At 40.9% G+C, this 11,945-nt stretch overlaps 1 protein-coding gene across 1 annotated transcript in view; it reads right to left on the bottom strand.

The window, feature by feature from the left end:
* Nucleotides 1–11,945, bottom strand: part of CAPRIN1 (cell cycle associated protein 1) — a 41,977-nt gene that overhangs the window by 29,358 nt on the left and 674 nt on the right. Inside the window, exon 2 of the mRNA XM_006883743.1 lies at nucleotides 11,626–11,835. Coding sequence (XP_006883805.1) covers nucleotides 11,626–11,835 — 210 coding nt within the window. The remainder of the gene's footprint in view (nucleotides 1–11,625; nucleotides 11,836–11,945) is intronic.

The following is an 11,945-nucleotide window of genomic DNA, read 5'->3' as shown; positions in this document are numbered from 1 at the left end:
CTGTCGGGGCCTGGGTTTCAGCTGTCCACACCACAGCAGTGGGCAACAAGCTTAAAGCCCCTGATGGCTCTGGGCGCTGACTCTCACCAGTGGCTATGGATGAAGTCACAGGCGATTTCCAGCCAGCGCCGCCAGAAAAATAATTCGATGACATTAAAACCAAGTAAATTGCACTGAGCATCAAAACCCATTCATACCTAACCCTCCAGCAAATTTTCAGAGGCTATAAAATTGCTCAAGAGGAGCCTGCCCATCTTTCTCCTGAGGAGCATCTGACAGATTCCAACCATTTGCCTTTAGATCGGCAGGGCAACAAGGTTGCCAGGGCTCCCAACCTGGCAACAGGTTGTCTAAAGGTTCAATTTGAAACTCTCAAGACAACTTGCTAAATAAATGACCTTTCAATATATTATTTTTTTTTAAACACACCAACTATTAACCTAGAAATGTTATGCTTAAGGAGAGGTGTTTGTTTTTTTTTTAAACTTTTATTATTTTGTGTGTATGTACCATCAAACCAGATCTGACTAGTACAGGAGGAGACTGTTCCTCCTTCTCCAGCAAAGCATCTGGTGGATTCAAATCCCGCACCTCAGGGATTGCAGTGCAGCTTCCTGCCACTTGGCCACCAGAGCTCGCCAATGAGAGATACTCACCTGGATCCTCAGGGAAACAGGAATTATTTTGTTTCCTAAGAGGAAAGGGTACGCCCCCATGTGTTAGTTGTACTTTGCAGAATACAGAAATGCCTTGCATTCTGAGCTGAAGCCCCAGAAATTTAGCCTGCTTTACCATTAAAGTCAATGGTAAATTTAACTCAGTGGCCAAAATTTGCACTGAAACCAGAAAATCTGCTAAGACAATCAAATCATCTCATTTTTAACTTTTCCAAATAAATATTAACCTGCTATAGTTTACAAGCCAAATCTCAGCTCACTCTTCAGGAGAATTCTGTGATAATGGAAAGGATGCAGTACTACATTGACCCCAATCTCCGAAAAAGTACTTTACAAAAGCAAATGACATTACTTTAAGTAGCCTTAATCTTGCTATCATGTTCTAGTCAGATAATTAAATTCGGTCATAGCAACAAGAGTAGGATTTCCCCATAAAACTATCAAATATGCTTATCATCCACACAAAAATGAAATCCTCACCCCCTAAAAAACAGAATCTTTCTCCTGGCATAAAAAGATATAGATATATAAAGATATTGGCCTCTCCTCCATATTTCTTTTTAGGGAGGGAGGTTTTCCTTCTGGGGATGTAACTTTCTAATAAATGTATCTTTACTAATTTACCCTAAAAAAAAAAAAAAAAAAGACATCTCCTACCCTACAAAGCACAAGTCTGCCCTCTTACATTCTATTATTTTGAAAGCAAAGATTTCTTAGGGTTACTGAACATCTTAAAATATATTTAGAAATTCCCTTTCAGTATCATTCATAAGGAAGATGAAAATGCCATTTCCAATAGTATGAGGACTGTGAAAAGCTTTGCCCCAACAAAATTTGAAGCGTTGTTAGGCTTGTTTAAGACTCTTACATGGATAGCTGTGATTGGTAGGTGTTAACCATCCAGTTACCAGTTACACTAAGATCGTAGCAGAATTTTTACTTTCTGTATAAAAAAGCTTTATAAACAAAATTTTAACAGTCTGAGTCTGCTGTTTTTAAATATAAAAAGAAGCCATATGATAAAGGTGTATGTGAATACACTTGTTTCATGTGGCCTAGTCAATCTGAAGTTACAGCAACCTTACAGAACTGTGAACTGCCCAAAAGGGTTTTTTCTAAGTTGTACTCTTTACAGAGGAGCAGATAAGCAGGTCTCATCTCCAACGGAGGCAGCAACCAGTGAGAATAAAACCACTTATCTTTTGCTTAGTGGCTGAGAACTTCATCACTGCACTATTTACTAGATCTAGTAAATAGATGTCAGAGACTGTATAGTCAAGGAGAACTGGAAAAGTCTAACCAAAAGAACCATTTCCCAATAGTTTAACTATTTCTATTTTGCCAATAATTAACAATACTAGTTGATAGTCAAATCTAAGCTATCAGGTAGCCAAGTATCATTACAGGTATTATTATAAATCCTTTTATGAACATAAGGCAGAAGTTAAATAGCCTGCCTAAGGTCACAAATTCTAAAAACTTATAGTTCCACCCTGTCCTCTTTAGGCACTCTATTGCTTTTATTGCCAAACTTCATTTCTCTCTTCACCAATTTTCCTCCCTCTACTCAGAGTACTATTATGCTACTCAATCAGTTTATGTAGGTCTTTAATTCCTCCCCATATTCTTCCTACACCACCAATGTTACTTTACTGAAATATGTAGTCCTGTCTTGTGAATTAAGAAAACAAATGACTGCACAATCAGAAGAAAATAAAACTGATGAATAGGACCTTCTAAAAAGTCCGTGTACGTCAAAAATTTTTTCCAATAGGGTGAAAGAAAACCTATAGACTGGGGAAAAAAGTATTTGGCAATGACATCTCAAGACAAGTAACTTATAATGAACTTTTTATAGAATACTGCAGGGTCTCAACAAGAAAAAGACTGATAATCCAATAACTAAGAAAAAAACATGAAAAGACTTTTCACAAAGGAAGACACTTGGATGGCCACCACAATGGCAGCAAGAGAGACGCAAATCAAAACAAGGAGATATCTCCAGTAGCAGTAGTAAAGTTTAACAAGACATCAAGCAGTGTTAGACAGATTGTAGGGACTGGAAATTTTATGCACTGCTGATGGTAAGTCGCTTTAGAAGGCAGCTTGTCATTTCTTCAGAAAGGTGAACACAGAAATCTCATATGACCAGCTATTCCACTGCTAGGAATATAACCAAAAGAAAACGGGTCACAGTAGTATTATTCACAATAGCAAGAAAATGAAACCAGACCAAATGGCCATCAACAAACAAATGGATTGAGAAACTGGTAGTACATTCACACAATGGAATACTATGCAGTATTAAAGAACAATTTTGTAAACTACAAGACGTTATTAGGTGCCGTTGAGTACAAATGACAGCAAGTATGAACAGCAGGATCTGAACTCTGTCCTACTCTGTGCCATTTTCACACTTCCTGACACATCAGAGCCTATTGCACCAGTCACCAAGTCAATACCTGGTTGAAGGTCTTCCTCTCCTTCATTGAGCTTCTACTAAATATAGGAGAGTGTAGATAGGATTATGCTGTGTGCGCAAACTCAAGTGTCAGAAAGACAAATACTGTGTAATGCCACTGTTGTAAAAATAAAAGGATACCAAGATGTAGATAAATGTCCAAATGGGAAAGGGGAAAAGGAAAAGGGTGGAAATCACAGTCTAGTGGGTGGACTGGGGGAATGAAGGAATAGGAAAGATCAAAGTGGTCTTAAAAAGACTGTGTAATAACAGGCACAGATCAATAGTTGTTGATAGCCCTCATCAAATAAAGTATGATTCACAGCTAGCCTGTGAACAATCTCAATTTAAAATTTGTCCTATCCAGTGCCTCATGCCATTCTCACAAGCCTCTGACAAACTCAAGCTGCAGTCACTGTCCATCCACCTGGTTGAGGATCTTTCCTTCAGCAACCCTCCACCTTTCCAAGCATAATGTTATCTTTCCAAGAACGAACCTCCCTGAGCAACATGCCCAAAGTATCTGAGACAAAGCCAATATCTTTACCTCCAAGGAGCATTTTAACTTCACCTTCTCCATCTTATCTATTTTTTCTTGTGGTAGTCCATAAGATATTTGACACTCTTCAAACACCACAGTTCAAAGGTATCAATTCTTCTTCAGTCATCCTTAGTCACTGCCCTGCTCTCAAATACACAGCAAGTAACTGAAAAGCCAATGGCCTGAATCAGGTACACCTTAGTCCTCAAACTCACATCACTGCTCCTCAATAATTTAGTGACATCTCTGACTACAGACATTCTCAGTGTACTATGTCTTCTAATCTGACTTCCTCTACCAAAAGTGTTGATTGTGGATGAAGTAAGATAATGTCAGACAATCTCAATCTTTTCTCCACCTCGCTATCGGTTCAATAGCGAGGATTTTTGTTTTCATGACACTGTGATGCAATCCATATTGAAGGGCTGCAGTGGTTTGATCTTCGGCAGCAAATGTTTATTTAAAGTCCTCCTCTCACTTTCAGCAAGCAAGGTTGTGTCCTCTGCATACCCAAAAGTTACTGATGAGTCTTCTTCCAATCCTAATGTCAAATTCTTCTTCCTCAAGTCCAGATTTTTTAATTTTTTGCTCCACATACAGATTAAATAAGTAGAGAAAGGATACAAGCCTGATGCACATCTTTCCTAATTTTAAACCATGCGGTATTCCCTTACTATGTCTGCACAATAGTTTCTTGGTCCAGGTATGGCAAGCAAAATTAAGTGTTCTGAGATTTCCATTCTTCTCAATGTTAGCCATACTTTGTTATTACCCATGCCTTCAAATAGATCAACAGTTACTATTTAGTAGCCACTAAAATTCAGATCAGTAACACAAGAACCTCACCTTAAACCCACTACAGTATCAACATTCCCACTCTTTTTTTTAATTTTTTTTTCTTAAATTTTATTTTTTATTATTTTTGTGTGCGTGTACCATCAAATTAGATCTGACTGGTACAGGAGGAGATTGCCCCTCCTTCCCCGGCAGAGCATCTGGTGGATTAGAACCATGCGCCTCTGGGATTGTAGTTGCAGCTCCTTGCCACTAGGCCACCAGAGCTCCCCAACATTCCCACTCTTAAGAGACCCCACAGGACAGAGGTGAACTGCCCTATAGGCTTTCCACAGCTATACATGTACACAGAAGCAGAGTGTCCTATCTTATAGGTAGTTAAAACCTTTTTGTTATAACATCCAAATGTGCCCTCCTAATAAACGGTAACTTGTAAATCTTGCTAGGGAGCTCTGGAGGCCAGAAGCTGTACCAAGTAGTCCTGAAGGCATGTAGTTCAAGGCCATCGGCTGTTCCACAAGAGCAGGATGGGAGAAGGAGGGTCAGCTATGGGTCAGTCTCAACTCTACAGTACACAACATTCTACTTGTCTACTTATTAACCTTACTCCAAAAAAGCCTTTCAGATAAAATTCCATCAACAGATTAATTCAAGTGAGCAGGGGTTTGTTGTGAAGTTCATCAATAATACAGGAAGCAGATTTCCTGGAAGAATCTTTAATCCTGCCCAGAGAAAGTCTGTTTTCACCAATGTAAATTTTAACACTCATATTTTATCCAATAGGAGTGCTAGCATAGCTAGTGGGATGACAGAAAAGGAGCTAAAAATGAGGAAGTTTATAGATCGTATTTCTCTTTTGCTACTCCCCTCAATCTCTACTGTGTACATACTACCAATTCCCCAGAAAAAAATCAACTGACAAAAAAATACACAGGAGCCTGAATTTCAAAAATGAAAACAGAAAACTGTCATACATCCCACTTCTCTCTACTGGTAATGCTCACCCCAAATTTTCCTGGCTTACAGTATACTAAAGATTAGTAGGAACGAGAATATGTGCATTTGGGGCTTACCTAAGTATAAAGGAAAACTTCAGTGTTTCAACGTAAAAGGCTCATTTTACTACAAAAATATTTCCAAGTACAACTGATAGAATCACATTCTACACCTATACTACTACTCCCATAACCATAACCATAACCTGGACCGTTTATAAACAAAATTTCACAATGAGTCACTGATAACAGACTAACACTGAAACTTTTTTTCTTCTGCAGTGTTCTAAAATCATTTAAAACAGAAGGCTTTGTGGGAAGGAGGACAGGGAGGGAGGAATCTGTGCAACAATGAATGAATGGAAATCCAAGTTTTCTCCAAACTTTCCTTAAATTCACAATAAAAAATATTACACACACACACACACACACACACACACACACACACGAGTTTAAATTCTGCATGATCAATTTAACATGAAAAATTACATTCATATTTCAGGGCATTAAGAATTCTGATTACTCCTATAAAAAAACCTGGGTATCCCAACTTGTTTATTAGGTGAACAGTTCCATTTCCTCTTCCATAAAATAAATTGAAGGGTTTTGTGTTGTTGTTAAAACAGACTTTTAATGAAAAAATCTGTTGGTACATAGTTGATTCTAACTCACAGAGAACTGCCCCATAAGACCGCCAAAGCTGTAGTTTTTATGGGAGCAAATTACCACAACTTCCTTCTGTGGAACTGCTGGTGGGTTCTTAATTTAGCAGCCAAGTGCTTATCTACTGTGCTACCAGAGCTCCTTATTAATGAAAATGCTATACAGTAACTGTGGGGTAGAGGCCAGGGAGCCTTGCCCTGGTAGAAAACATGAGGTTCTAAAGGGCTTCCGGACATCCCCCACATCTTTGTGGGAGAACTGAACTAATTCTAAGATGTCATCAAGCCCTTAAAAATTCTAAACTCTTGAGGAGCTCTGGTGGCTTTTGAATCCACCAGATGCTCTGTTGGAGAAGGAGGGGCAATCTCCTCCTGTACCAGTCAGATCTGATTTGATGGCACACACAAAAAATAATAAAATAAAATTTTAAAAAATTCTGAACTCTCTTTAACAGTAGAGTAATAAAACTAACTCTATAATCAAACTGTTGTGTTTAATGTAAATAAAAGCACAGAATCTTAAAAGTGAAGAGCGCTCAACCCCTTCTTAAATAGAGGTTTGAAAATATATAGAATTACAGTGAATGCTTGTCTATAAATCAAAGTACACTCTAATACAAAAAGCTTAATAAAAATAATTCAACCAGGTTAAAACTATCCATTCTCATTTCAATACTTAGTATTCTACTCTCAAACCAGAAAAAAAGGCACCAAGATTATCTAAAATTGTTTATAATTCATAGCTCTACCTTATTAAATTTAGACTTTACAGTATATTTATATAACACATATCTCAGCCACTGCCATTAAGCTGGAACTGAATAAACTGGCCTAGCAGTGAATTTTCAAAGGTTGTAAAACTACAAGACAGAGACTACCCATCTTTCTCCAAAGAGCTGTTGGTGGGTTATCAGCACAACTCCCTATCAACTGTTACCAGAGCTCCTTATGCGTCATATACAACAAAGAAAAATTAATTAAGCTTTATAGCTTTTTTCTCGTGAAAGGGTGAAAAGAAAAATTTATCTGGTCCTCTGCATTGCAGAGGAACAGCTCTCTAGCAAGCTACAGAAAAACAGGTCAGAGATCTTCAATGTCAACAACTTCATACGCTAACTCAAGTTACTTTTATTAAATTGTTAAGAAATGTTTTATTTCCTGGGGGAGCTCTGGTGGCCTAGTGGCAAGGAGCTGCAACTACAATCCCAGAGGCACACAGTTCGAATCCACCAGATGCTCTGCCGGGGAAGGAGAGGCAATCTCCTCCTGTACCAGTCAGATCTGATTTGACAGTACATGCACACAAAAATAATAAAATAAAATTTAAAAAAAAAAAAAAAGAAATGTTTTATTTCCTAATTCTTAAACTCTACAATGAAAATTACTAGTCAGGGAAGATGGCAATGCTCTGGAATGGAACATTACCATCTCTCACAAAGATGGCATCCTTTTTCAGAATATTAATAACAAAATATAAAGAGCGAATTTAAAGAGCACTGTGAAATCTACTTTTAGTTATCATTTCTGGCCAAGGATTACTTTAGCAAAGTACCACTGGTCATCTTTTACCTACAAGTCACTAAAGTCTAAATTTCTACTATTTATATAAACACTATGTTGGCTGTTGTGTACCATAGAGTCAAAACCAAGCCATAATTGACACTCTAGCAGATTTTCAGAGGCAGTTAATCGCTTGGGAGGAAATTGCCATCTTTTTTCTACAGAGCAGCTGGTGGCCTTAAACAGCATGCCTTTGCCATCCCAGAGATACGCAGTTCGAATTCACCAGATGCTCTGCTGAAGAAGGAGGGACAATCTCCTCCTGGTCAGATCTGATTTAACGGTACACACACACACACACACACACACACACACACACACACACACAAATAAAAAAAGAAACAACAAAAACCAAAAAACCAGTGTGCCTTAAGGATTGCAGTGCAGCTTCTTTGCCAGTAGGTCAACAAAAGAGCTTCCAAAAAACACTACAGCAATTTTAAAATGTCATCTAATAAATCTTCTACGTCCTCGCTGATATTATAATGAACTCTTTTCAAAAAAATTTAAGCTTGTTTCCACGTACTGTTTTGCAGAGGTTAGCATCCAGTTTTGTACTTAGAATATACTTAAAGCACAGTTAAAAAGATTTGTAAATGAGTCTCACACTAGATTATCTTTAAACTACATTTCTCCCTGATAAACACTCATGCAGTTCTTATAGATACAAACTTCAAAAACCAAGACACTTGGGGGCGGAAGAAAATATATATGAATGAATAAAAATTAATCTATAAACTTTCACTAAAATGACAATAAAAAAATAACCAAGTCACTAAGTTTCATTACATATTTCAAAAGTATGCATTCTCACTGAACAAATATTCGATTTTCCTTTAAACAGATAAAATTAAAAATGTTCAATCCTCTGTCTTAATGTGAGTGATATTACATAGCCACCAACAATTGTTTTTAAAAGATACTTGATTTTTAAAACTCACAGCTACCAACAATTGTTTTTTTAGAATTCCTAGAAAAAGCTTTCTGGTCTAAAGGGTTCTAATATGAATATACCAAGATGAAAACACAAAAACAAAACCCCAACCCAACCCTAAAACAGATATCCAACAGTATGTGGAATCATACCATATTCCATTTATTTATCTAAAAACGTTCAAAATTGGCTTGTAAAATTTTAGATGTACTAGAAATAGAAATGTTCCTTCACTGCTGAAATTAATCTGTTAGATCCTTTAATATAGTAAATAATCATCTGGGTATTAAAAAAACTCAAACCAGGAACTGGAAGTGCTTAAGTTAGAGGAAAACTAAAATTTTTTAACACTTAAGTTAGAACATTAGTCCTGCCAACCGGCCTTAAAAACAATCACTGACTTGGTTTGGCTTTCCCCTATTACCCAGCACTCTTAACACTGGAGGGGGGAGGGGGGAGGGGGGGAGAAAGATGAGATACATTTTGTTACTTTGTAAAATCTGTTACATCTCCCTTAAGTCTATAATCTGTGTAATAGTCATTGCACTGTTGAATGCCAGTGAGTTGAGCATTTAGAGACCCTATGAATAAAAGGCTTGAAGTCTTTTTATAACTATCAACATTTATCAAACTTCATAGTTTCCAGAGGCATGTTTAAAAAGTGGATGCCACTCCTGCTTCCAAATTAATTCATTGCATTTTTAAAAAAATTTATTTTAATTTTTTTAATTATTATTAAATTGTATTAGTTTTAATGAACATTTACAGGGATTTTGGGTTTTCATTCCTTCATTGCTGCACCATTCTCTCTACCCTCCTCCCCAGTTTGTTACATTTTTGTTAATTTATTACTTTCTCCTTATATGGCTATCAGAAATGCCAGTGCATAGCAAATTACATATAACATTCATAAGTGAACTTTTCTCCTTCAAGACCTTAAGGAGTTTATAAGGTTTTCCTCGATACACTAACACTAGATTCTAATAATCTGTTATTTCACAATCAGCTGCAAAGCCCTCTGCAAAGACTTTCTAAGTCTCTTTGAAGAATAGTCACTCAAAAATAAATAAGTATAGTACACAACGTCCATGCCTGAAACATTACATCAGTATTTCTCTCTTGATACCTATTGGAGTGGATGGAGATATCCTAGAAATTCTTATTAAAAAACAAGAACCATATTCACAGCATTATTTATTTTATTAATAGAAATTTCAACTATCCCATTAAGTTTTAAATTTCAACAAGGTAGCAAAAACTTAAATCAGGCTCAAGAAGACAGTGGCCTCAGGCATGTTTAATCTAGCCTTTATTTAAATATAGCTACTATTTTAAATACTTTAGTGATGAATACTGATAATTACTCAAATAACTTAAGATAAAATACACTTAACTAAAGGATTGGCACAAGAGAGAAATCTTAATTAGACCTTTTCTGAATTTTCAAATAATCCAAGATATTCAAGTAAAATAGCCTAAGTTCCATACTGATGGAGGCAAAACAGTGCGGCAAATCTAAATGTTTTGAAATGCCTCAGAAGCATAAAAGAAGTAGATTTCAAACATTACAAGTTTGGAGGGTCCCCCCTCAACTTCCTCCCCACATTCCAGACCATTTTAGATTCACTACCTTTAACATGTAAAGGAATACTCTATAAGGTGTTGTTTACTTTAGAGTCAGAACCTACCCATAGATGACCCTCCCAAGGGTTCTCGGAGGCAAGTTAATCACAAGTGAGGAGACTGTCCCATTCTTCTCTCACGGGTAGGCTCTCGGCCTCGAACCACGTGCCTTTAGGATTGCAGCGCAGCTTCTTGCCACTAGGCCACCAGAGCACTGTGGCAAGCTTATTTAAATTAAAAAAAAAAAGAAAGCAAACCCGATTTCTTCGAATTGCAGGATGTTACCACAATTAGGTCGTACTAAAGACAAACTTACCGAAGTCACATTTTTAAAAGGACAAGAGCTAACAGTATCTGGGCTATCAGTTAATTTTCGGGTGTTCGTGTGGTCCTCACTGTCCACCTGCAACCTTCGTCCAAGCTGAGTTAATACTCGCAGCCCTGAACCTTTCCCACCACTCAACGCTGCACCGTCACTCCCGCCAGACAGTCCACCGTCCTGCGCCGAGAGCCTTAAACAAAAGACCAACTTCCAGACGCAGCTCCCCGCGCGCCCCGCAGGGACGGCGCAGTGAGCGGGCGCAGGGCGGCGGCCGGGCGCGCGGTGGGGCCCGGGAGAGCCGGCGGGCCCGGGGTCGCGGGTCCGGGGCGGCGGCCGCGGCCCTCCCCCCCGGCGCGGCTTTGTGCTCACAATGCAGCTCCTGCGCGGCGCTTCCTCCCGCAGCCGCCGCCATGTTAGCCGCGCTCCATGTGCCCGCGGCCGCGGCGCTCGGCCGGCCGGACCCCGACCCCCCGCCGGCCGCCATCGCCTCCCCACCCCGCGCTCCAATCCCCCGGGGCCCCAAACCGCCGGGCTGCGGGATTTCGTCTCGGGGTGGAGCGGGGCGCGAGGTTCCGGGGGGAACGCAGACAATTGAAACAAAGAGAACGTACGGAAGCCCACGGGGCCGGGGGGGGGGCGGCGAAGGGCACCCCCTCCGAAACGAGCCCGCCGGGCTCTCCACGCATCGCTCGGCCCGGGGAGAGAGGGGCAACCCAAGAGGCCTCGAGTGACCGGGGCCCCGGGGGAGTCACTGCGCCCCCCGCCCCACGAGGCGTCGGTTGGCCCCGGGTCCCCCCCAGCCCGGAGCTCTGCACGCCGCCCCGGCGGCCTTGCTAACGGCCAAGGGCACCACCCACCCCCTGGCCGCTCCCGATGACCAGCAGCCTCGGGCCCCGCGTCCGCCCAAGGGGGCAAGCGCCGCCCCTCGGGGCCTCCTTTCCAGGCACACGGCTGTTGAGGGGTGCAGAGGACCCGGAGAGCCAAGAAGGGAAGGCGACGGCATTCGAGGGGGACCCGGCCGCATCAACCCTGCCCCTCCTCGCAAGTCCCAGCACCTTTTTCTTCTCCAGGTTCCGAAGTTTCTTGTCGATCACCCCGAGGATTTGCTTCATGGCCTCGGTCTGGACGGCGCCGGTGCCGGTCGCGGGGTGCTGAGAAGCCGGCGCCGCTGCCCCGGCCCCCGCCTCGCTCCCGGAGGGACCCGACGGGGGTGGCGGTCCGGATGCCTTGCTGCCGCTTCCGCTGTGGCTGGTGGCCGAGGGCATCTTTGAGAGTCGGGAGAAAGAAGAAAAAGCGGGAGGCAAGACAAGAGCGGCCAGTCAGGAGACGGACGGGGCGAGACGCGGGACAAAACGCGCAGCGGGGCGATCAGGCG

The sequence above is a fragment of the Elephantulus edwardii genome, unplaced genomic scaffold (genome assembly GCF_000299155.1).
Source record: "Elephantulus edwardii isolate Elephantulus edwardi_28Jun2011 unplaced genomic scaffold, EleEdw1.0 scaffold00029, whole genome shotgun sequence".
NCBI lineage: Eukaryota > Metazoa > Chordata > Mammalia > Macroscelidea > Macroscelididae > Elephantulus > Elephantulus edwardii.
The sequence above is the reverse complement of the archived record's forward strand: the minus strand, read 5'-3'. Positions and strand labels throughout refer to the sequence as shown.